The sequence below is a fragment of the Chrysemys picta genome, chromosome 8, assembly GCF_011386835.1.
Source record: "Chrysemys picta bellii isolate R12L10 chromosome 8, ASM1138683v2, whole genome shotgun sequence".
Classification (NCBI taxonomy): Eukaryota; Metazoa; Chordata; order Testudines; family Emydidae; genus Chrysemys; species Chrysemys picta.
This window is the reverse complement of record NC_088798.1, coordinates 81661606-81687793: the sequence shown is the minus strand read 5'-3', so window position 1 is coordinate 81687793 and position 26188 is coordinate 81661606. Positions and strand designations below refer to the sequence as shown.

Here is a 26188-nt window from a genome sequence, read left to right as displayed (position 1 = left end):
ATCACCTGAGCAGATCTGGGAAAACCCCCAAATCAATCAATCAATCCACCCACCTATACCTTCTTAGGAAGAAAGGGTGATAGAACAGGATCTATTCATTGTCATACTGGGCTACAATTTACATTTTTCCCAGATGCAAACCGAGGATTCTCGCACTGGGGAATAATAGAGCTACAACAACAAATGTTTGCAGTTGTGCTGTAATTTTTAGAAGAAAGGAGGCAGGAATGTGGCAACAATTTCTGAATCTCATCAATGTAAGCCTCCTACCGAGTCTGTAAGCCCTTTGGGGAAGACTGTTATTGTTACATGTGGCACATTGCCTGGCAAATGGGGCTGAGGGTTCTAGGCATTACCGCAATACACACTGTGTCACAGTAATGGACAATCAGATCGGAGGTTAGTTACACAGTAGGGATCCGGACATAGGGAACTGCACCCCTTTTTGATTGACATGGAACTGGAACAACCCAGCATGAAATGCTGGGAAGCAACACGCACCACAGTTGGGCTATAAATTGTGTTTGGGAAACCAATGAGAAAAGTCACAGCAGTTCCTTACCTCAAAACCACATAATCCCGCGGCAGGAGGGGTGACATGCTTTCTGTTGTATAGTGATAAACATCTGTTTCATCATCCCAGGTCTCTAGGATTTTAGCCTGCTGCAGACTTGGGTCCCACAGATGCTGCTCTGTCAGTATGCGTTGAAGGATTACTTTAGGAGCGGCACTGATTTCAGTGGATGCCTTCCATAACCGGACGTGGTAATTATCTTCCACCTTAGAAGACAGTTAATGGACACTAGTAGTCTACTAGGAGTAGATTTAGTGATTCGTTCCCCCTTCCACCACTCCCTCCCACCAGCAGAAACCTAGACAGCCTTTCACCAAGGTGTGTGTTACAGAAGAATGGTTCTAGGAGCCTAAGTGGAGTAAAGGGGGCTTTATAATATGAATAAACTGCCCAGTCAGCATGGATCATGAATACTCATGTTTCTGGTATCTACAATGAAGGCCCTCTCTTGACTTCTTCCTACAAGATAGAGATCTTGCCCCGATAATGGGGTGCTGTAGATGAGGGTGTGCAAGTCACAAATGGATAGCTCAACTTTGAATTAATGCTAGACATAGACTACAAATAAAAAGGCACCAGGGAGTTGCCGCTAGCTCAAAAGGGCTCTGGAGCAGTTGCTGAATTGACATTAGGCAGAAACACAGCTAGTTTCAGCGCAGCCGCAAGCTCAGAAAGGTGCGTGATTATTAACTGCCATCTTTGCTAACACCCCAGCATCAGATTTACCTTTTTATTTGCCAATTCCACACGTTCCAAGTTTGAAGCAGTAACCCAGCTCTTGAACTTTTCCTTGGCATCTCGCAGCAAGTCCTGCATGGAGTTCTCAAGGGAAACCAGCATGGAGTGCCTCATTGAGGCGGTCTGATTAGAAGCCTTTTCACTCAGGCCATTCTGTTCACATAAGTCATCACAACACTGATCCAGGCAATAGTCAGGCATCTGCAATGGGAGGGGATGTTGGATTCTAAGCACAGTCCCATCACATTTATTCTTACACTGGGAGAAAATCTACTAGGATAATGATCCTTAAGTGAATGTGAACTCACTATTGGAGAGTCTTCATGTAAAAGTTACAAGCGCAAAAGCAAGTGCCAATGAATATTCTAAACCGTTCTTTGAAAGAGCTGGACTTGCTAATGCGGCGAGACTGTGAATGATCGATCAGCAATCAGGAGCAGCCCAACACGTTTTATAGCACTAGATGTGAAAATAAAAACCACTGCCCTGAGAAATGGGAAAGCTAGTTTAAGGAATGACATCCTCTCTCAGCAGCTAGAGCACTGTAGTGGGATTCCTACATTGAACTCCTGGCTCTTCCACCACTTCAATGTGCAATGTGGGGCTAGTCGCTTCACACCCGTCTGCACAACTGGAAAATTTACTTACCTAATTGGAGTGTTGAGGCTTTAACTATAATGTCTTATGCCAGGAAATCAAATGACTAAGTCCCATTAAAAGTGTATTCTGCCTATAAATGTGTTTGAAAACTAAACTCATTAAACCAACACCTCTAGGTAGATTTTATATTAATTCTGCAGAGACAGCAACTGAGGTAAAGGCACATGACTTGCTCTTCCTTGGGTTTGGCTATCTAGATCAATTTCATATGAAAGCCACAGCCTCAGATGTTCCAGGTAGTGAGGTTACAGCACTTTCTGGCTCATACCGAGAGATAGAGTAAGGTTCAGACAGGAATTTCCATTTCTCAGCAGCAGTTCCTGGCTTATGGACAAGGTAGAGATGACTGATCAGAGACGAGATACACTATCTCCTTTGCATGTACACGACTTGCCTGACCTTACAGAGCGTGCCTGGGAAGCTGCTTACATCTTTTATTCTATGCTGGCCCAGGCTGTGGAGCCAGCCATCATGCGGATTATTGTGGGGGCCATTGGCTGCATAGGAAGGAGGTCAGGCCTGCCTACTAGGGAGAGTATACACCCCAAAGTCTCATTAAAAAGCCCAGCCAACTCCTTCACCATGATAGACAGACTTAATGGGCTGAGAATACTTCTCTGATAAGGGAGCTTTCCCCCAGTGAGAGAGTCTTGCCAGTCTGGGAGAAGCTGTGATAACATATGGTTAATGGAAGAGTGCAGAGGGTTGTGGGTATGCTTGCAGAGGAAGAACAGAGGTCTTCTCCAGAGCAAACAACACATGACACTTCATTAGTGCCCTGATCTAGCACCTTCCATCTGAGTCTCCCAAGCTGCTTTGCAAATAATGACCAAGTCTCTCAGCAAGGGAGCTATTATCCCCACCTTACAGACACAATGATTATAGGCTCCTCAGTGGTAGTGACACCACTCCAAACCTGTCACAGGCACATCCTGCACCAGTGCAAAAAAGGGGCTTGCTTGAGTGGGGCTTATCAGGATAAGGCCCATTTGACACTGGCAGAGTGCATCTACATTGAGGGTTTGCATCTGTAGCTACCCCAACCCAGGCCTACGCGACTTCTATGTGACACAGCCAGTGGCAAAGCTGGGAACAAAACCCTGAACTTTCACTAGTCCCTTCGTTTATATATGTTATGCACCAGAGCCTGTTGCAGGTGGTGATGGCTCTTCTTTTCCACCCCGTTCTTTGCAGCTTCTTCCCCCGCCCCGCACAAATCCCTTTTCTATTCCCCCTCCCCACGCTGCACCATTTCTTTCTGTGCTCACTCTTCAAATACAGGCCATCGCTGAACGTGCCTAAGCCAAGGGAGGAGGCTGGAGGGATTGGAACATCCCACCCTCCTTGCCAGTGAAGGTATTTTGGAAAGCTCCTCTGGCCCTCCATGAAGCTGAAGTTTTTCCAAGGGGCCATTTCAGCACCAAGGTGGAAGGGACAGCCTGGCACCAATTAACAGACATATGAATGCTGCCCAGGGGAGAGGCAGAAGTGCCTGGATGCCAGACTGATTCTTGATCCTTATCCAGGTCTTGCCTCAACAGCATAACTGCAGACTCCCACGTGCAGGCCAGTTAGCCTGCTGGAGGGAGCTAACCAGCTGTCAGCGAGGCTGCTGTGCAGTACTGACAGCAATCTTCACAGGAAGAGGAAAAATGAGGGAGGAGAGGATGCAATTAGCTGCCTTCCCCCAGGGCTCCCAGCGAGGGGAAACACGCACATTTCCCCTCGTGAAAGATGTTTTAAATCACTCTGAGATGGCGAGCTCCCTTTGTTACACGCTTATCATTAGAGCCCTGCATCCCACATATAGAAGGGGCTGGCCACTGCCTACACGTAGGCTACAATCAGCTCAGGGTTGTAGAGATGCCCTACCCGAGTCAGTCAAATGCTGGATATAGAGGATTCCTGGAGGCATACGCCTGTGGGGAAAGCGTTGCCAAGTTATTTCTATCTCTAACTGGTAATACATTTAGAAATGCTGTCCTAAGCCAAGCCAGCTGGAAAAAACAACTGCACAGAAATGGGACATTTTAAATAAACTCAGAGTTGGGTCTTAAAAAGAATCCTGATTCTGAGTTCTCAATACAGTGGGGCTAAACCAAAACCCCACCTCAACCTCTGTGGCTCGGGCCCACCTCCCAAGCACACAGAGATATCCAGAGCCTCAGAGGACTGTGTTTATCACAGGAAGAAGGAAATGGATGGCAAAATGTGATCCTGCTAAGTACTGTACAGCAGATACGATGACCTCTGCAACAGAATTCTCCCTGTATTCAGGTCAGTAGGACGCAGATACCACACTAAAGCATTAGGAATTGCAAGCAGAGGAAAGAGCAACAGGATAGTGAATCATAACTTAGCTCAGGGAAACTATCATCCTCAGTAAAAACAAATCTTCAGGGTTTGCTTCAGGGGTTGTTTGGATTATTTTAAAACTGTATTCAAGCAACAACAGGAGGACATTTACTCTTGCCAATAGGCAGCAAAGAACTTGCAGGCATGTCCAGTTTAAGTTTCAGGGCTGGAGCATCCTACTGGCATATTCACTTTTCTAATGAGCATGGTGGACACTTTCCGTAATGTTGTAACATAGGGGGTGTTATAGGAAGTGACATACCTGGAAGAGTCTGTTGCACTCCATGATCATGTGGGCCAGGCCTTGGGTGGCTGCCAGATTTTCGTTCAAATCTCTCTGGTCTGGTTTTCCCAGGCTGTACTTCCTCTGGCTGGACCTAGAGAGAGGGTTAACAAGGATTTTTTCAAAGGCACAGCAGAGTAAATCAAAAAAGTAAGAGGTGAAACATCAGCAGCAGCAGCCGCCTGGAAGCTCTAGGGAATTTTCTCATTTACTCTGGTGTCTGAATTTCTGTGTTACAGTGAGTTCTGTACACAAACAGCTTCACTAGACAAAGTCTTCTGTCATCACTTTCACATGGACAACATTGTGAAAGCCACAGTCATTGTGAATAGTAAGCGGAATAAAAATGTTTCAGAGTGGTAGCCATGTTAGTCTGTATCAGCAAAAATAATGAGGAGTCCTTGTGGCACCTTAGAGACTAAAATTTATTTGGGCATAAGCTTTCGTGGGCTAGAGCCCACTTCATCAGATGCATGAAGTGAAAAATATAGGAGCAGGTATAAATACATGAAAGGATGGGGGTCAGTCTAACGAGATAAATCAATGGGTATCCTGCTGTTAATTGATTTATCTCGTTAGACTGACCTCACACTTGGTAAAGCACCCCCATCCTTTCATGTATTTATACCTGCTCCTATATTTTTCACTTCATACATCTGATGAAGTGGACTCTAGCCCAGGAAAGCTTATGCCCAAATAAATTTGTTAGTCTCTAAGGTGCCACAAGGGCTCCTCATTGTTTTTGCATAGAAATGGTAGCCTTGAACCAAACTGCTGAGATACCAAGGATCACTAGTGCTACTGAGGCGTACCAAAATTTTGCAAGTAATATGGTCTTTTACTGAACAGCAATGAGATAGGATTAGCCAAAGAAATTAATGAGCTCTCATTGATGTGCTCAGCATTGAGTTAAGTGTTTAGTTACATCAACAACCTATGTAGACTGTCTAAAGACTTTTTATAAAATCATCACAATCCACAAAAAAGTGCTGTCATATTGCTATGTTTTGCTAACTCGTGTTATCAGCATTTTAGGTCTTTCCAGACATAATCTTTATATGACACTAGAAACACTCACTCACAATAGCTTTATCTTGGAACATTCCTACTGAACAACTTTAAAAAGTGCAAGCAATAAGGACCCTTGATTATTCCTTAGAGCCAAGCCTTTTAGAGTATGTCCCTTTGAAGTCTGAATCGTAAGGTAAAATATTAACAACTAATTATTTGAACTTACGGTTCAAAGCACCCTTGATTTTAGGCTCCTTGCTGTTGCAATATAGAGTTAAAAGTCAATCCAAATGGTACAAACCACTAAACTAGGAGTCTCAATCTCCCAAACATTACAGATTGCTTAATTCTGGTCAGGATTTGCAACTGAAAAGCTATCAATCACTCTGCCACATTCCTGGCTCCACTCAAGTCTTCTCTCACTATGATCAGCAGTGCGGTCATTGTTTCAGCTTCAGTGTTAGTTCTTCCCAGCAAGAGCTGAGCATCACAGGACTTGTTTTATAGGTAGATATGCATTTCGAGATGCTCTGCGCTTCTTAAAAGCAAATTCTTTACATTTTTCCATCTCTATTTACTTTTCTCAGAGAGTGTCATTAAATCTGAAATGCACAAATACCACGCATGTGACATGCTTCCTCACCTAAATGGAATGTAATATCCTTATCATTAGATTGCATAAGATGAAGAAGCATCTGCTTTGACAAGGGCATGATGTTTTTGTCAAAAGAAAACAGTTCTTTCCTGCCTCAAAACAAGTTTATCCACAAGCACAGCCATACTGTATAGAAAACAAACAAGACCTTGCATTGAGGCTAGACTAGATCCTGAATGAGCATTCTCAGAGGTTACTGTACTGATTCTACCTAGAAGCAGGGCCGGCTCCAGGCACCAGCTAAAGAAGCAGGTGCTTGGGGCGGCCAATACCAAGGGGCGGCACTCCGACTGCTATTGGGGCGGCACGTCCGGGTCTTCGCAGTTCGGGAGCGGGTCCCTCACTCCCTCTCGGAGTGAAGGACCTGCCACCGAATTGCCGCCGAAGAGTGGAGTGGCACGGCGCGATCGCACTGCCGCAGCTTTTTTTTTTTTTGGCCACCTGGGGCAGCAGAAAACCTGGAGCCAGCCCTGCCTAGAAGGTCCTTCATCACTGCGTGAACTGCCGATAAAGGTTACACAATTAGGATATTGTTGCTTATTAAAATTAAAATCACCTAGTCCCCCGGCATCCTTATCACCAAAAAGAATTAGTACCTGAGCTGGACACTAGCTGCAGGAGCTTGAATCTGCAGCTGGGTTTTTACATGTAAATACTAACAGGAGTTTGGAAGCCCACTTAAATAAGTGCTTTCTACCTACCCATTTCTCTGGAATACAGCCATCTCTATTGCATGTTCTCTGAGTGCAAGCAGAATTATAAAAAGCAAACTTTATCAGGGAGACTATTCTGACTCCCTCTTCATAAGGCACACACCGAATGGGTTTTTTGCTGTCTCTTTTGGCATAGATATTGGGAGAAACCTAATCTGAGTTTTTTGTAGTGGAATCAGGCTAAGCTAATGCAAATGATACGTCTTGCCACCTTCAGAATCTTATGCCAGGCCCATGTTAACAAATACTGTGCATCCACAAAGAGTAGAGCTCTCTTAGTGTATGATGCTTGGGTGGGGGGTGGATTCCTGAGATAACTGGGGCCCAGACTACTTAGGGCTTTGAAGAACGGGGCCTTAAAATTGATCTCGTATTTGACAGGGAGCCAGAAGAGCTGGAGCGTGACGTAGTCTCATCTCCCCTAAGGACTGAGCTGTCACATATGGGACAAATCTGGAGCACTTCCAGATTTTTGAACTGGCAAGGTACATTTTGGCTCATTTTATTTATGCAGTCAACATGGCAGAGAAACTCTTATTTAACAGTTCAGCTGTTACGACAATGATACCTAGATGATGATGAACTCTCTCTCCTTAAAGTATTGAGATGAAACAAGGATGGCGCGAGACAGACTGCAATGTTGGTCGGAGTCATCTGGTTTTCCTCAACAAAAGCAACTACATCTCGGAGAAAGAAGAGAAGAATTTTCAGAGCTTCCCGATTTTCGTCTGGGAGCAGAAGAATGGCAGCCTGGACTGCATGAAACTGTTGATCCTTTGGCAAATCTGAAGATAGAAGAATTAGGAAACTCATGAGAGGGTTTGATAAGATAAAACATTAAATAAAAGAATGAACAGACTATCCCCTAAATAGGGCATCAACTCCATACATCAGTTCTCCCGTTACTCAGGATCACGGGACAGTCCTCAGAGATGGCAAAGAGCTAAAAGGCCACCATTCCAGGTGTCGAGACACCTATTTGCACCAGTTTAGTAAAGCCAGTTAAATTAAGCCTCCACAAGAGGTTTACATAGTGGCTTATTTCAGCTGGTCTTACAGCTCTTCCTGATAGACTTAAAAAACTGAAATAAGGCTGTTTAAAATCCAGATAAGGGCTTGTCTACACCTGGAGTTATTCAGGAGTAACTGTCTTTGAGTAACCCCCTGTTCAGCCATACTTACTCCAGAAGCAGAGTGCACGCCAGGGTAGGCTAAACAGGAACAGCTGTTTACTTTAAAAATAGCTTTTTTTTATTTAAAATCTTTGTTTGTTTTCAATTTAAAAACAAACAAACACTTTACCCAGAGATTTGGGATATTATTCCATATTCTACAGACAGGAAATAACAAGCAACTAGGACTCCTATAGTCAAGGCGCTGCCTCGAGGCAGCAAGACGCATGTTCCTCATGTCAAAGTAAAGTCAAAGCAATACAACAAAATTCAAGATTTAATCTTTTTAGAAAGCTTGGGCTTATTTAAAGTTTAAATGCCTTTTCCAGGTTACAGAAAAGATTGTCATTAAAAAACCTTGAGGTACCATCACCACAAGTTCTTGCTGCATCTCAAAAATGAATTCGGTTAAAACAAACTACTGGAGACACAACTAATTCAAAGCAATTGCAAATGACGTAGTTTGCCTTATGGTCTATTCTTCTTTCAGACAATGTAGACAGAACAACTAGAAATCAGCTGGTATTTCCAGTGAAAATGCCATAGCAAGACTGCTGTTCCTGTGGTAAGAAGTACCTGATCTCAAGGTGCAGTCTTATTGAAATGAACAAGACTAGTCAGGTGCTCCTCAGTGAGAATAACAGATTATGCCCTAATTTAATACACAGAAACAACCATTTAAAAATCAAGTCAGAACACCAACCACAGAGTATTGTTAAAGGGAATGTGTGTGTGTGTGTGTGTGTGTGTGTGTGTGTGTGTGTGTGTGCGTGTGCGTGTGCGTGTGTGTGTGTGTGTGAGAGAGAGAGAAAAAACACAAGGGTGAGGAAAATAGTATGTGTTATATAATCTGAGAACAATATTTTCATATTGATTTTAGAAGCCCATCTCGAGACACACTGGATTTTATTTGAGAAGTGCTGAGCACCTGACTTCAACTGGGCTTAAAGATGCTCAGAACTTCTGAAAAGTCCCGCCCCCAGCAGCATAACGTTGGATTCTCAAAATATGGGGCACACAAAATCAGAGGTTACTTTTGGCCTAAACGTCCAAGAAACTCAGAAAATTAAAAAAATTACATACACTGATAGATGTGGAGGAAGGATTCACAAAGCTTGCTAGTGAATATAGGCTCAGGAAGATCTCGGAAATACTGCTTTACCATATCTGCCACATCAAACGCCGACTGCCCTTCATACATTACATTGTTTGGGTCATTTTCATTCATTTCCCTTAAAGAAAGGATCCTAGATTTAACGCCTGATTTTCTGAACAGGCCAACCTATTAAGAGAACAGACAGACATAAGAGCCCAAACCTAAGTCAGAATAAGCAATTTTTCTCCTGAACTCTGACACTGAAGTACTTATGATGGCTGTACATGCACACACTGTACATGGGACATGACTTTGCTCAAATATCCCTAGCATTGCTCTGAAAAGTCAGCTACTACCAATGCACTCTGATCTCTTTAGAAACAGCTTGGAGATTCCCTATTCTCCAGCCAAACCACCCTGGGACTCTCGGTGCATCAGTTAACCCAAGAGTGAGAGAAGTGAGTCCTCACTGAAGACTTTTCTTCCTTTTAAATATATTTGTATTGGCTCTCTCAATTTACATCAACAGGATACAAGGTTAACACAAGGTCCGCAAGTGCCAGTGCACTTTGGGTGTTGTGTATCAAAGAGAAAAGGGTTTGTACATAAGTATGAATTTAAATTGATACCTAGGTAATTGCATTAAGCAGGATATCCAATCGCATAAAGTTTCACAAGCCTATTTTTTAGAGTTGGATGAGAACCAGAATTTCCATTTTGTGGGAAATATTTCAAAGAAATTAATTTCAGTTTGGAATGAAAATTGGAAATTTTTAAATTTTCCATGAGACAAAAAATTCTGAAAAATTCAATTTGGATAATGTCAAAACATGTCATTTCAATAGTATCATTTCAATTAATTTTGTTTCAACTTTTATAATATTAAAATATTTAGTGTTATATATTTTAATATACAGTAAAGTTAATGTTTTAATGTAATATAAAGTCAAAGCCAAATGAACCAAAGTGATACTATTGAAATGACATGTTTTGACGATGTTACAGAAAATATATTCCATTTTTAACTGCAAGATATAGATTTGTACACTAACCCCATAATATGTATTTGGATCATTTTTTCATTTTGCATAATATTTGGTTATATAGGTCTACACAAATCTGCAAATTAAACACTGTATTGACAGATCTTCCTTTAATATGCACACAGTGACATACAAGGCGACTCCCCACTTTAGCCAATTTAGTTTTCAATGAAGAGAGACTTTATCCCAAATCCAGGACTCATGTAAAATGGTTTTCGAAGTGAACTGAATCTTTTTTAAAAAACAAACAAAAACAAAACCCCCACAACCCTCCATGGGTTTAAGTTACATGAGAAAAAGATTAATGAACCCTAACTAGATTTGTGAATCTAAACAGTTGAAGAGGGATGGAAAACTTCTAACTTTACAAACTTTCCCCATCCTTATTACAGAGCTACCGCAGCATATAGTATGTGGCTCATAATTGTGGGCACTAATCTACAAATGTAAATATCTTCAGGGCAGCGGATAAATATAACTTAGGCACAAAAAGGATGTTAAATCACATCCTGATTATATGCCATAAAAAGCTACAGCTCAATTCTTAGAAATATGAAATGAGAATTCCGATGTTGCGATGCTTTTAGACTGTACAGAGAGACAAGGGGTGCTACAGGTGTTAGTTTTTGCTTTTTACCACTAAAGTACCACTGAGAGAAGGCAGTTGGCCCACATTTGCCAAGTGAACAGAACAGCTGCAGGTGCTATAAACAAAGAAGGGCAGATACATTTATACTGGGGTGGAAATAAGGTATCCACAAAAGGAGAACAATATTGCTATTCCCTGTTGGGTGCCCACTCAAGCCTGTTCAGACACCACTGTTAGAAGCCTTGGAGAGGAAAGAATGTCCTTGAAAGGGTTGACAAAGCAAAAGAAACTGGCGGTCAGCTCTCTAGGGGTTCCAAGTTAAAAACATACATGGAATGAAGTATCACTCAAGTCATATTTAGGTTTGTTTTATATTTGTACCTGGTCAAGAAAGTGGCTTCTTAAGTACTCCATGGCCTGGATAATGCTCTTTGGAAGTGGATGGCTTGTTCGCTGAACATTTAGCAGTAATGGGACCCCAAATACATTTTTGTCCTTATAGTCTGGGGCTTTGATTTTTCTAATGAACTTCGGAACGGTCCTGAAAACAAAAATAAATACATTCAAACCATTAGCTGCCCTTCCATTCAAGCAGTTTAGAGCAGGGGGCACTGGGGATCTTCCCCCCTCACACACACACCCCTCTCTTTATACTGTGCACATTTAGGAAGTCATGTGCCACCTTTGTTCCTTCTCCAAATGCTGCAGCCTTATTACACTCATGGTAGCACAAAGAAATCAACACTTAAAAATACAGAAACAACTAAGTCCCTTAAATTAGCAGGGTGCAGCTCCCATAAAGAAATCCTCATTTCAAGCTGAAACTCTTGCAGGATACACTACCATCCTTGTAAGAGTGGCAGGTTCCTCTGTTGTGTCCCTATGTTCAGGTGCTAGAACCCTGCATAAAAATGCAGAATTGTTATTGCTGATCACAATGGCAGGTGACTTATTTATTTATTTAAGCTACAACTAGGATAGAAGGGTTGGAATGGGTCTCTGTCCCAGATCCTAATTCCCTTTTTTCTCGGAGGAGTTCTTTTGCAGAAAAGAACTATGAAGGGGCAAGCTTCGGGAGAAAGCGAAGACTGAAGCTTGGACTGTTATTTAAGTTATCAATAATGCCAAACTGTAGGAAAGGGTGACAGTCTGGGTGAAATCCTGGCCCCACTGAAATCAGTAGCAAAACTCCCATTGAGACAGTGGGACCTGGATTTCATGCCAGATGTGCACACTCAGTTCAGAGCAGGGTAAGAGCCATCTGCTTTTGCCAACTGTCATTTTTCCTGAAGTAGAATATGTTAACATAACTTACCAGTTCCAGCCCTGTTTACTGGAAGGAGAGTATTTGTCCATTAAAGCAGTGAGTTTCAACAAAGCCAGTTTCTGTATTCGGTTTAGGTGGGCTGCTGACTGGTTATCAATTTGTACAGAAAGGCTTTCCAAGTTTACAGTCTCCTCTGCAGACCAGTGTCGCCTCTCATGTCTAAGGAGTAAACATTATTTAGGTTAAAGGAATGTTCTTATTGCTCCTGTCAGGTCTCTGCCTACAGCAATGGAACACGTATGGAACATTTTGTCCTATCAAATCAATCACTTGAAAAGTGACCTGCTGTTTCCAAGCAGATTTTGGTTGCATTTTACATAAAAGGTCTAGGTTATGAGATACTGCACCAATGTGAAAGGTTCAAATTAGAGAGAGGAATGAGCTCCAAAGTTTGGAACTGGATTTATCTCGGTATTTATGTGGCCATCATCACCATGATACTATAGCACCTAATACCTGGATCTGGTTGGTTCAGGTTTGTGTCTAGTTGAAATAGATTTAAATTTCTCATTGTTTTGAGAAGGTGATTGTGTTTTGGAGTGAGGGGAGTTTTTGGAGGTAGGACAGAAGGAGGAGGGGAAGGTTATAAAGAAAAATGAAGCTGACCTGTTGGAATGTGAGAATGAGGATCCCATCTCTGAATCGGTTATATATGCCAGTTCTGGGGAATCAAGGTCATTGCCATGCTTGCAGTTCTGTTTTCCATCAGCAGCTGGTAGATCTGCCAATTTCTCTTCTGAATGCTTTTTTATCTCAAGGTGGATTTCTTTAGGGGAAGATGGACACGGAGAGGTTGAGTCGTTCGCAAAATCAGAGTCTCCATCATCTGAGAACTTCTCAGTCCACTGATTGACCAACTTTCTGAGCCCATTGACATGTTCCATAACATTGTCTAGTTCTGAAAAAACATCGTCGTCACTAACTTCCGGCGTCTCCATCTTATTAAGATGAACAGGAATGCTGGGCACATTGTCATAGATACTCATCCTGTTATCTATAAACGACAGAGGACTCAGAGGGGTCTCAGACTCTTTAGAACTAGTTCTAATTCTGTTCCGCCTACATCCATGAAAACTTCCAGTTCTCCAGTTCACAGAAGTGTTGTCTGTTGGAGATAAGAAACTGTTTGTAAGTGCTTTGGGGAAAGTCCCAGGCTTATGGCCTTGTGGTACGTGAAACATTTGGTTTGCATGCAAATTTATTTCATTTTTTAAGTTTTGCTCAGATACATCGTTCCACAGAGAGAGCTTGCTAGAGTCGGAGTCTTCCGCATACATGCCTCCCCGTTTAGCATAGCTCCTGACTTTGATAACAGGACTCGGAGTGCTCACTGTGCTGCTGGTTTCAGACTGGCTGCTGCTGCTGCAAGTGTGGGGAGAATAGGAAGAATTCTTTTTCATCTGGCAGTCAGATAGGTCACAAATATCTACAGAATTAAGGTTCTTCAGCTTCTCTTCGTCCAGTCCCTCCAGAAGAACAGGTTCACCAATAGTGGGTTTGGCCTTTGACTGGGCAGCTCTCTTTACACTGGAACTCCTTATGCGCAGTTTCTCCATTTTCTTTAGAAAGCTCTTCCCCTTTTTTTGTGGTGGCTTATCCAAAAGCTTCTCCTCGCTGATGATGTTTAAGAACTCACTAGGAGAAGGAGAACAACTAAAAGTAGAGTCAGGAGAGGCCAGTTTACTTGATGAACACCTTGAAGAACTAGTGCTGGTCTCAACATCCTCAAAAGTCTTAGGGAAGCTGATAATGTCACTGTCCCCACTGCTAGTACTGTGAATTGAAGACACATCATGCTTCTCTCCTTGGTCTGAAAAGGATATCTCCTCACTACCAGTGCTCTTAAGTCTTGGACTGTCTGGGACTGATGCACTAGACTCTTTTTCAGGGAAACCTTCTATGCTCTCCAGGCGAGACCATCTCTGACTGCACCTCTCATAAGCCCATTTGTTACTTATTGCACAAGGTTCATCGTCTTCAGATTCATCACTCTTAAAGTAAAGAAAGTACAGTTCAACGGGCAAAGTCCAGCAAGTTTTAAAATATCTAAGATGCAACGAAAAAGGAGGTTTAACTTTTTATGCTTATTTTTGAGCCACTGCAGTACTTTTAAATTTAGATTTCTACATTGTAACAACATTCAATCTAAAGCACTTCAGCATGAGATTTGTTTTGCTAATTGAGAGGGTTTGGGGAGAGACAGCACCTAAGCATGCTGGAAGCTTTGTTAAAAGAGAATAGAACTGACTGGATAATGAAAAAAATCTGTTTCACGGCAACTTTCAAAGTTTGGTTTCAAAATCTAGTTTCTTTCAACGTCGGAACAAAGCCAAAACCCCTGGAACATTTTCATGAAAGTGAAATTGTGTTGAATTGTCTGTTTTTTTAGATCAAAACCTGAGCTTTTCTATTAGGGAAGGGGGTAGCTGGGGGGGGGGGTAGGTGCATGCAGGGGATGGGTGTGTCTGTCTGTCTCCAAGGTGGTGGTTAGAGCACAGGCTTGGATGTTCAGGTTCAAGTCCCTGAATCAGACAGAGACGGGACTCAAATGTGGATCTCTCACATCCCAGGCCAGCACCATAGCCACCAGGCTTGAGTGAGAAAGGAAGTCTGGCTAGCTCTTCTATCCCCAAAAAACCTCTCTCAAAAGAGATATGTTTCCACAAAATATATTGGTTTCAACAAAATAGCATATTTTGATGAAATTTCATTTAGTCCAAAGTGTTCCAACCAGCTCTAAAAGAGAAATCAAATATTTTCAGGGAGGCACAGGGTGGGACTTCTGGAAGTAGCTCAATAGGGTGACCAGGTGTCCGGTTTTCTACCAGAATACCCAGTCAAAAAGGGATCCTGGTGGCTCCAGTCACCACTGCTGACCAGGCCATTGACTGTCGGGTTGGCGGTGCGCGCAGTGGGGCTGGCAGGCTCCCTGCTAGCCTCCGTGCTGCGCAGCTCCTGAGAAGCAGCCAGCATATCCCCCCTGTGGCTTCTACGCACAGGAGCAGCCGGGAGCTCCGTACACTGTCCCCGCCCCAAGTGCCATCCCTGCAGCTCCAATTGGCTGGGAACCGCAGCTAATGGGAGCGGCGCTTGCGGACGGGGCTGCATACAGAGCCACCCGGCCGTGCTTCTGCATAGGAGCCCTGGGGGGGGCTGTGTGTGTGTGAGACATGCCGCTGCTTCTGTGAGCTGCTTGAGGTAAGTGCTGCCCAGAGACTGCACCCCAACCCCCTCCCATGCTCCAACCCCCCTGCCCCAGCCCTGATCCCACTCCCACTCTCCAAACCCCTTGGCCCCAGCCTGGAGCATCCTCCTACACCCCAACCCCCTGCCTCATCCCGGAGCCCCCTCCCATACTCCAGACACCTCGACTCCACCCCCTAGCTCAGAGCCCCCTCTTACACCTCAAACCCCTCATCCCTGGCCCCACCCTGGTGCCCACACCCCCAGCAGGAGCCCTCTTGCCCTCCCGCACACCAGCCTCTTGAGCCAGCCCAGTGAAAATGAGCAAGTGAGTGAAGGTGGGGAGAGTGAGCAACAGAGGGAAGGGGGGATGGAGTTAGTAGGGGGGCAAGGCAAGTGTGTTCAGTTCTGTGCTAGTAGAAAATTGGCAACCCTATAGCTAAGTGACTTAGGCACACTAGTCCCATTGACTGTCAAGGGGCTTTGTGCTCTTAAGTGCTTTGGAAAAATACATCCACAGTGCCCAGTCTATAATTCTCTCCAGCCACTCATTTGTCTGAAAACAAAAGACAGTGTCAGTAGCCAACAAACAAGTTAAAAATGTATCCAAATCAAAGGAAGGGCACACTGAGTGCCATAAAACAAGTGTGTGTAGGTTCAAGTGACTGACAGCGATATACGGAACTTTTCACTGTTCACCTAATAGCATGAGAGAAGCAAAACCTTCCTTAATCAAAATCCCATTCTCATAATGGGCATCTGCATTGGCAATCTCAAAGGGTTTGTCCATGCTACAGAAAATGGTAGGAGTTTTTTAAACAACATGATAATTAGCTCTCTTTAAAATCCTAGTGCAGAATGGCAAAACTGTAGATTTATCCCATGTTAGCAAGTCAAGGGAATCCTAGGCTTTTCCCTATTGTGGACAAGCCCATGGAGAATGAATTATCCTCTCACTTGAGGAGAGATAAGGTGGGTGAGCAAATATTTATTAGACCAACTTCTACTGATGAGAGATGCAAGATTTTCAGCTTAGGCTATCAGGTTTCAGAGTAGCAGCCGTGTTAGTCTGTATCCGCAAAAAGAAGAACAGGAGTACTTGTGGCACCTTAGAGACTAACAAATTTATTAGAGCATAAGCTTTCGTGGACTACAGCCCACTTCTTCGGATGCATATAGAATGGAACATATATTGAGGAGATATATATACACACATACAGAGAGCATAAACAGGTGGGAGTTGTCTTACCAACTCTGAGAGGCCAATTAATTAAGAGAAAAAAAACTTTTGAAGTGATAATCAAGATAGCCCAGTACAGACAGTTTGATAAGAAGTGTGAGAATATTTACAAGGGGAGATAGATTCAATGTTTTTAATGGCTCAGCCATTCCCAGCCCACTTCTTCGGATGCATATAAAAGAAGTGGGCTGTAGTCCACGAAAGCTTATGCTCTAATAAATTTGTTAGTCTCTAAGGTGCCACAAGTACTCCTGTTCTTCTTTTTGCGGATACAGATTAACACGGCTGCTACTCTGAAACCTATAGATCAGTTGAGATACAGGAAGCTTGCACAGAGCCCTCCTCTGAGCATAAATTTTCAGGCCCTAACTCAGAAGAGTCTCTCTAGTCAGGGCAGCACCTAAGCACATGTTGAGTCAGGGCCCCTGTGCAGTCCATTTGTCAACTCAAACATTAAACATCTATGAGTAAAACTTTCATCTTACCAGGCAATGATATGTGCGCCAAGTTATGCTATTTTTTTAAATGCTCTATTTGGCTGAGTTATGAAATGAAAATTTTAAGACATACCCGTTTTCTCTGACGACTTATTTCCACTTTCAGTGCTGCACACTTGTTCAGTGTATTTAACCGTCTAGGGGAAAGGAAAAAAAGGACTGAAGACCTTAACCCAAATTATTTTCTTGAATAAAAGCAGACAGACATTCTGCTCTTGAAATCTTAAAAACAGTCTGAACTTCTGCCAGTAATAAATGACTTTCTGCTGTGGGTTCCTGAAATGCCCTCAAACCACCAACCCAGTTCTGCAGTTACATGATGTTGTCTACAGCCAGAGTCCTCCCCTAGCCAAGTCCGAAGAGAGGACTGTAACCAATCAATCATTAATAAAAGCTTAAGAAACCTTTAGTGATTGTGAAGGATGTGGCAAAGAAAAAAAATCTTGGTCAAATTAATGTTTTAAAACATAAGAAAAAAACCGATGGGACTAAAGCAGATCACTAGGACTTTCTCCTGGTTTTTTTGTTTGTTTGTTTGTTGTTTTTTTTTTAATCATTTCGGTGGAACTGCAGAATCAATAAGGCCCCAAACCAGCAAAGCACTTAAGCATGTAAATAATTGCTTTGACATCAATATGAAATGCTGAGATGCAGTTCCAGTAAATAAAAAAAGTGACATCATTCTATGCAATTCTGATGGTGAATGGATTAAGTGATAGCCAGAGTAGTATTCCATCTCACTCTGTACACAGAGAAAATAGCTTTGCTATAGAGAAACTCATTCAGGCAAGCACTTAAGCACCTGCTTAACTTTTAAGTATGCAAGGCCATTGGTTTCAATGGGACTTAAGCATTTGCTTAAGAGCTTTCCTGAATTGGGATGTTAGACAAGTCATCTGTTAAACAAAGAAAAACAACATACCCTCAAAAGGAGTAGGTTAAAAGCTAAACATTATAAGCATAATTTTCATGTGTGCTAGGCTGGGGGAAAAGTCAAATTAATAATATTTACCTGTACAGAGAATCAATAGCATCTCGATCTAAAAATTCATGATCTTTCCTCACAGTTTTGATGTCAATAGGAAACTGCATGTCTGTGAATACAAAGTATTTATAATTAATTAAGCTTGGAGGGTTTAGATTTTTATCAATAAAGATTGCTTTTTGTGTGTACGATGAAACTGATGTTTAACAATGAAAAAAATACATCCATCAATATTAATCGAGATTTACAGTTAGGCAAAGTAAGAAAAATGCTGCTTGAGAACTTAAGAGTTTGATTTAAGGCTATTTACTTTGTATATTTTGATATGTGATGAAGACAATTTGTGTTTTAATGGTTATAAGCTTTAACTTTTTTCTTCTCAACAACTCATCCATTTCAAGAGTCATTAAATAATTGTCTGACCCTTCCATTGCATGATCTCCCCCAATAATTTCCTGCAACTGTGAAAATTAAAAAAGAAAAATTGAAAGCTTACAAATAGAAAGCTTAAAAATAAACACTGATATTTGCTGAAATTATTTTAAAAAAATGAAGAAAATCAAATTCTGCCAACCCTACTTATAATCTTTTGACAAGGATCATAATATGAACATCTGCAAAGAAGTTAAACAGTACTTGGCATCACATTTCAGTTTAAGCTAGATAAAACTAAATATAAATATACATACATGCAAATGTCTAAGGGCCCAATCCTCCAAGCAATTACATATGCGCAATTTTACACACATGCCCTCAATGGGATTACTCACATGCAGGGCCATCCCTAGAGGGGGTGCAGTACCTGGGACACAGGCGCCGAGTTTCTAGTCTGCCAGGGAGTGCTCCCCCCCCCCACCAGGACCCGCCCCCACCCCTTCTCAAGGCCCCATTCTACTTCTTTCCACTCCCGCCCCAGAACCTCCTGACACTGTGAAACATCTGATCCACAGCAGGCGCTGAGAGGGAGGGGGAGGCGCTGATCGGCGGGGCCTGGACGTGGGCAGGAGGTGCCGGGGGGAGAGGGACGTTCTGGTAGGGTGGCTCCTCCTTGCCCCCCGCGCCTGCTGCTCACCTCCTAACCCTGCTCGCCCACCCAGCTCACCGCCTCATGATTTTATCGAAGTGCAGGGCCTCCCAAAGCGTGGGGCCTGGGGCGGTGACCCCAATTCGATGTACCCAAGGGACAGCTCTGCTCATGTGCATAAGTGTTTGCTGGACTGGGGCCTCAGTGTTTACAAGACTAGGCTACTAGGTTGCATTAAAACCAAGGTTCTTAGTTTTATTTAACTTAAACTGAAATGTGATGGCAAGTACAGTCTAAATTCTTTGTCAAAAAAAAGCATCAAAATTGCTAGAGTCACGATAAAGTTACGAGATGGCAATACTGCCTACATGTATTTATAAAACTGGAATTTCTTGCAAAAAAATCTTGTCTATGGTAAGGACCTGCCCACTACACACAGCCTAGACCAGGGACTGGCAACCTTTGGCCCGCGGCCTGCCAGGGTAAGCACCCTGGCAGGCCGGGCTGGTTTGTTTTCCTGCCGCGTCCGCAGGTTCGGCCGATCCTGGCTCCCACTGGCCGCAGTTCGCCGTTCCAGGCCAATGGGGGCGGCGGGAAGCAGCAGCCAGCACATCCCTCAGCCCACGCCGCTTCCCGCAGACCCCATTGGCCTGGGACACTCTGCTTAAACTTTAATGAGATCAACAAAACATGCAACACCTGAGTAAAGTCAGTTCTCTGGTTTAAAAGTATGATTAAAGTTTGACAGCCCAGATTTTGAAAACTACCCTCCCAGATCAAGGAGCCTGCTAGTTCCACTGGCAATGTTCTTCTTGGATTCTTTTATTGAGATTTAAATATCAAGCGAAGTCAGAATACTGGATTCCATCCTCAGGCTAATTCAGAGAGTATTATACAATATGGTACACTGAGTATCTACACAAAATCTAAGGTTGCATATAAAACGCTAGTTTATATCTACTATCTATTTCAGTCTGACAAAGGATATCATGAGACACCACATTTTAAGGCATATGACTTCCAAGCTTAGCTTTGACTATTTGATTTCTCAATCTTAATGTTGCAATCACTGATTTGTTTGCTGGTCTATTTTAAAGAAAGGAAGTGTTGCCAGTGATGTTTGTAAATTCCTTGATCTATAGCTATTTGGTTTCACGTCCCCTCAACCCAGCTATCCTAAATCAAAAGTTTCAGCTGATAAACAAATATTAAAAAGCATACTTCTAACGTGCACACATAAAACTGCTCTGTTTTTAAATGTTTATAACTTCAAAATGACAATCATTTTTTCCAAATTTAGCATAATCCTTATAGCCCAATAACACTATGAGAACAAGCTGAGACTAAACTTATAATTTATTTGAGACATTTCTGATTGGAAGAGTATTTCCCCCCCTTAAAAAAGTGATTCAAACAACTATGTTCAAGCATTTCTGGGAGGGTGGAGAGAGAGCTTGAGGGATTGCTAGGAATAAAGAAACAAAATGTGGAAAATTTCAGCCAAAAAGGAAGGAGATTTTAATAGCTCAGAACTTTTTCGAAGTAGGGAAACTGAAATTCAACCTGAATTGCAATCTCTGCTACCAGAGCCTATTACTCATATTTGTTCCTTCCCCCTCGACCCCATCTTTTTTTTTTTAAAAAAAGGCACTTTACATTGCTGCTCAAACATTAACTTAAGATATAGTTTCCATGCGCACAACTCAGCTGCATGTTTTGTTTGTTAAACTGGATCAGATTAAATTTGTATGAACTGGTTACAACAACATGGCTGTGCTTACAGTATAAGTGTGGTCAGAGGTACTAGGCTCTGAAAGTGTTTTTTTTTTCCCCTCTCTCTCTCTTTTTTTTTTTTTTTAAGGGATTCCAGTTGGATTTAATATCAGCTGTACGGATCATACTGTACCTTCAAATAACTGAGCATATTGGGGGAAACCAGCAGCCCTCAGCCAGTCACAGGCTTCTTTGGCTTCAATTTCTGTAATAAAACAAAAGGTTGACTTTCAGTGGTTAACAAAAAATTTAGAGATCAAGCAATTGGGGTGACTTTTATTAAATAACCGAGGTTATTCTGTATGACTCCACAAAGGTGGATTCCTGAGGAATCCTACATATGCGAGTTCTGCTAGTTTACCATTTGGCATGCATACACACACGCACAGTATTTATTCCACCGTGTAGATGCAGCAAACATACAAATATGTTGAAAGTGGGGTACATTTGCTATATAGTGTACCAGTCTACATCATCCATCTGTGAAAATCTTTTGCTCTGAAACATCTGTTATATGTTGGAATGAACAAAAAAGGATATATGATACATATGTCCAGTTACCGGTCCAAGATATCAATGGCCAGTCACACGTACTGACTCTTAGGTATGACAGCAGGACATACACATAGCAGAGAATACTACTTTATTAGTTAAACTGGAAGACCAGCACATTAGTAACATTGAACACCACTTACTAGTTCTCAGTAACAAGAATTTGCCCCAGTATAGTACCCGTTGGTAGAGTCTTAATATTTTGTTCCTTGCCCACTATCAATTCCACTTGGCAGTTACTTCAGAACAACAGATATCAGGAATCAACTCCTCATTTTATAGCAATTATGGCCAATATTATAACATTCCCACAGGAGCAGAGGCAAAGCATAACCTTACAGAAATACAGAACACTCACCAGATGCCTTAAAAATGTAAACAAATTTAGTATGCTGTTGGAAGAGCACATACCAGCTGCCTCTAAACCGTGCCAATATTGGAAGTTACTGGTGTCTGTTGTGGAGGGGAGGAACCCTGAACTGCACTTTTCTCCTTCCTAGGGATACTTCTAGTTGAGTTATGAGTACAACCAAACTGTCAAGGCTTGCCTGACACACAGACAATCCCTATACATTCTCCTCAAATCTTTAAAAAGAGCTTCAGAATCTGACATATTAGACTGAAGGAACAAACTGGTTTGTTCTACTATGTTTTCTAAACAAAAAATGCATTCCATACATTTATACATAGGAATGCGTAGCCTGATTTTGCTTGAAATATTTAGCAGTAAGTTACCAGTTTAGTAAGTTGAAGGAATTCATTTATGTATTTTTAGTTTTGTCATGAATTTACTGCTTTGCTCCTTCTTCGTAAAGTGAATTTTGAATCTCTCAACCCTGAATCTGTTTTATTACTAAATGCAAATAAGCTCAGTTTGATTAATTTAGGTAATCCTATTGCAATGCACACCCAAGCAACCATTTTCATCTTCAAGTAAGGAGGTAGGTTGAAATGACATTTGTTTTAAATAGAGTGATGCACTTCTCTCCATTTTTAAAATTTTTCACAAATACTTATTTCTACCACTATGCCAACTTCACCAGTCTAAATACACCATTGCTGCTGCTCTCATAATACACATTTCAAGTTCAACTGCCCCCAGTTTGCACATAATTTTATCAAAGCATAGCCTTTATTAAAAAAATCAGGAACAGATTGATAAATCACATGCACATTCATAAATGACATACCTATAATAAGGGAAAAGAAGAAGAATAAATCTTTAGGCATTAACTTTACTAGGGAAAAAAAAGCTTTGTTCTTAACTCGAGCTGTCTTCACTAGAATTTGCCCTTGTGTTAGGTAAAGCCATTTGTAGTTTTCACACAAATTAGCAGGTCAAGGAAACCCTAAATTCAACATGGTCTTTAACTCAACCTGCTAACTCTGCAAAAAGTAAACTACGCCCTGCCTTGTCTTCATTAGGACTTTAACTCATGTTAGTTAAGCACGTCTTTTTTCCAGTGAAGACGGAAGAGTCTACATAGTCCCATAAATGTTAAATAGTTTCCCAGGTTAAAGTAACCCAGAGCTTCCTTCTGAAACTACAGCTGCATTTCCACTGTGAATTGAATCAAGAAAAAACTAATCCAGGAACCGCAGCTTAAAAAATGTTTCCATTAGTAATTTCTTCATCAGCTAATGATCCTGGACACAATGACCTTTTCACCCCAGTGGTAGTCCCTTCGGGACAAGGTTAAGGCAGCTTCGGAAAAGTTGTACCGCTGCCACCTCTATTCTGTAGCTAAATGAACTTCTATCTTCAGGTATTTCAATGCAGCACTGTACACAAAGGTTACAGACACTACAAAGTTCTTTACTTTGAATAGCTTCATCTCGGCTTGCTGCCTCTCTGTTACCAGGCTTCTGTACAGGAAGCATCAATACACTTCTTACTCTACATCTGTTCCAATGTTAGAACTTTTGAAACAGTCTAGCAGTTATTATTTCACTGCTAGAAATGGTTGCCAAAATGCTCTAAAAAGTCTGTGGATGCCACTGACATCCAGGGAAGATTTAGGTGCAGCTCCTCTTAACTCTAATGGGAATTAAGATAATTGGAAAATAGAGTCCCAGCTGTTTAGATATGATCTAAGGACATTTCCCCCCCCCCCCCAAAAAAACACTGTACCAATATGATACTAATCAACCTGAGAGGAGGCAATAAACTTCATCAAAAGGAAAATTTGTGTTAACCTACATTAGACTCCTGATGTGCCAGGCTAGTTTGTGGCCTGACAGCAAGGAACTTTAAGACATGCGATGTCTGAAAGGCTATTTTGGTAGCAATGGCATACATATTAAATACCCAACTGATGTTTTCTATGGATGCACACAGAGTGTTCCAACGCTCCCAAAGTGTTAACACCTGAAAAAAGGGAAATACTCATGAAGGCATGGCACTGTATCGCACCAACAGTATAGGATCAAACTTGAGCACCAAGTATTAGAGATGTAACAAGGCACTTATAAATCCTGGTTTAACTGAGCTACTGTAATCATGAATATTATTGCTCTGTAAACTAACACAGTGCTTCAAAAGTGCAGCTAAGAGACACCAAAGCTCAGTGAGGACTAAACTGGAGTCGGAGATATCTGTTTATGTAGAGCAGAGCCCATCTAGTTATTTAGCCTGTTGAAATGGTCACCCATGTGTTACTTTTTGATCAGGGAAGCAGCCTAGCAGTTTATGCAGAAGAGACATGAACTCTTGACTTCTAATACCTGCTCCGTTCCATGGCCACTTTGCCCCTCCCAGTCTCAATGCTCTTGAACTGTGAAATCAAGAAATGTATTTTATCTTAAAGCGGTATGGGGATTAATAAATATTTGTACAGTTCTTGTAACAGGTGTACAAACTTTGTGTGTTAGCCACTATCGATAACTACCAACCTCACTAAATTGTTAGAATTGTTTTTGCCCCTATACAGTTACACAGATACTACAACAGGATCTATCAATAGACTTATTGACCAACTTTTTAAAATAGATATGCTATTAAACACAGGATGATTCTAACTGATTACTCTTTTTTGATGCCAATATTGCTGCTCAGATGCTTGTAAGGAAGGAGTCCGCCCCTCCTAAATAGAAGCAGGAAATGGGAGATCCTTTGAAAAGCTGGCACAGGAGTGACACTCCAAATTGTATTACAATTACATCCTCTTTCTCAGGATTGAGCAGAAGGCAGATTCCTAGAGATCGTACAGCATTATTTGCATATGGTATGAAATACCAGAGTGACTCTGACATGGCAACTCCTCCTCACACATTAAATACACTGTTTGGTTTTATAAATATTTAAGCAGTTGGAAATTTTCCATTTCCTGCAAGCCCCATTAGTTTATCAAAGATTAGAGGCAGCACTTTAAAGTTAGCTGTTTTTTCTTGAGCCAAATGTTTATGGGAATCAAAACACAAATACATGACCTGTGCCAATTTTCCATATAGGATTGTAATATAGGCTGGTTATCACATAACCAAAATTTAGAAGGGATGATTAGGTCCAAAAACCAAACAAATGCTCACATTAATATGAATATTCATGTTTTTATTAAATTGTCAATGAAGATTTGAATTTAAACATACCCTCTGCAGTGTTTGCTGCCCAAGAACAGCAGCCCTGTGCTAGCATAGGAAAGGCAGAAAATGAAACTAACCAGAAAGAGCACATGAAACAAACTAGTCTAATCTCAGTCGAAAATGATGAAATACTTCATGTAAACAAGCAGTATGATTGTTAACTAGTACTTCAGAATTTAAAAATACTTTGTTTTAATAATTTAAGATATTAGTAACAGGTAAGGATATTTGTTTAAAACTACAGCATATAAATTTATGCTTGACAGTATTGCTGCAATATATTGAACATAAAACTTATTCTTAATGTATTGTTTTGGGTTTTTTTTAAAAAACAGTTGTCCCTCACTACCACTTTCCTGCATTTGAAAAGTGTAACATCTCCATTATCAAGATCAAGGTAAACGCACATCTTTCACCTTCATTGTGTCACAATGTAGTTTGCCAGTTTTGATGGATAAGAATTAGATGGTGATCGGGGTTTAAGAAAATTGAAGGGGGAGGGGTTTTTAAGTCTGAAATTGTTCCAAAACCTTGCAGATGGTGAACATTCCTGCTGTTTGCAGCAACTCCATACCAATTATCCCAGGACTCTCCATTTCAGCAGCACTAAATTGCATAAGAAATCGCTATGAAAAGTAAGATTTGCTCAACACTCCCAGCTCACCAGGAAGCCTAGCAGCATCTCCTTACTCACAGCAGGTACAAAGGAGAGAACAATTAGTGTAGAATTAATTTTAACTTTACATGATTAGGCTTGGACGCCAATTTGTGAGGCTATAGAAATAATTCAAAAGAGTTTTGTTCCCTCTTGATCCTTGTGTGACACGTGAAGGATTTTTTCCATAATACAATAATCTTACTATGACAGCAAAAGGCAAGCCAACAACAACAACAACAACAAAAATACAGCAAAGCAGTTGGCTCCAATACTAATCGGATGCTGCTGCCTCCTTCCGTTACTGGTAATGCTGAATCTATTGTCCTTCTCAACCACCTCCATCTGCTCCAAAACTGAAGTCAACATGCATGGGACATGCTTGGCAGCTGCAGCAGCCAGATGCCAAACTCCGGAATGCATTGTTCCTACAACAAATTAGCCTATCCCAGCACCTACTAAGCTAACAGATTCTTCATGA

At 41.6% G+C, this 26188-nt stretch overlaps 1 protein-coding gene across 15 annotated transcripts in view; it reads right to left on the bottom strand.

Annotated features, from left to right (window-relative positions):
• LOC101935180 (rho GTPase-activating protein 7-like) overlaps nt 1-26188 on the bottom strand; it is a 199034-nt gene that overhangs the window by 5943 nt on the left and 166903 nt on the right. For 12 of the 15 annotated variants that reach the window (XM_065554868.1, XM_065554867.1, XM_008179583.4 and 9 more), the window contains 11 exons: nt 21052-21123; nt 18149-18230; nt 17210-17273; nt 12823-14207; nt 12205-12375; nt 11271-11430; nt 9245-9443; nt 7558-7774; nt 4590-4704; nt 1301-1513; nt 563-780 (listed from right to left, as the gene is read on the bottom strand). In XM_065554868.1, the coding sequence (XP_065410940.1) occupies nt 563-780; nt 1301-1513; nt 4590-4704; nt 7558-7774; nt 9245-9443; nt 11271-11430; nt 12205-12375; nt 12823-14207; nt 17210-17273; nt 18149-18230; nt 21052-21123 (2896 nt within the window). Of the gene's footprint in view, nt 1-562; nt 781-1300; nt 1514-4589; nt 4705-7557; nt 7775-9244; nt 9444-11270; nt 11431-12204; nt 12376-12822; nt 14208-17209; nt 17274-18148; nt 18231-21051; nt 21124-23670; nt 23839-26188 lie in introns of all 15 variants that reach the window. The other 3 variants (XM_065554876.1, XM_065554874.1, XM_065554875.1) reach the window with 3 other exon arrangements.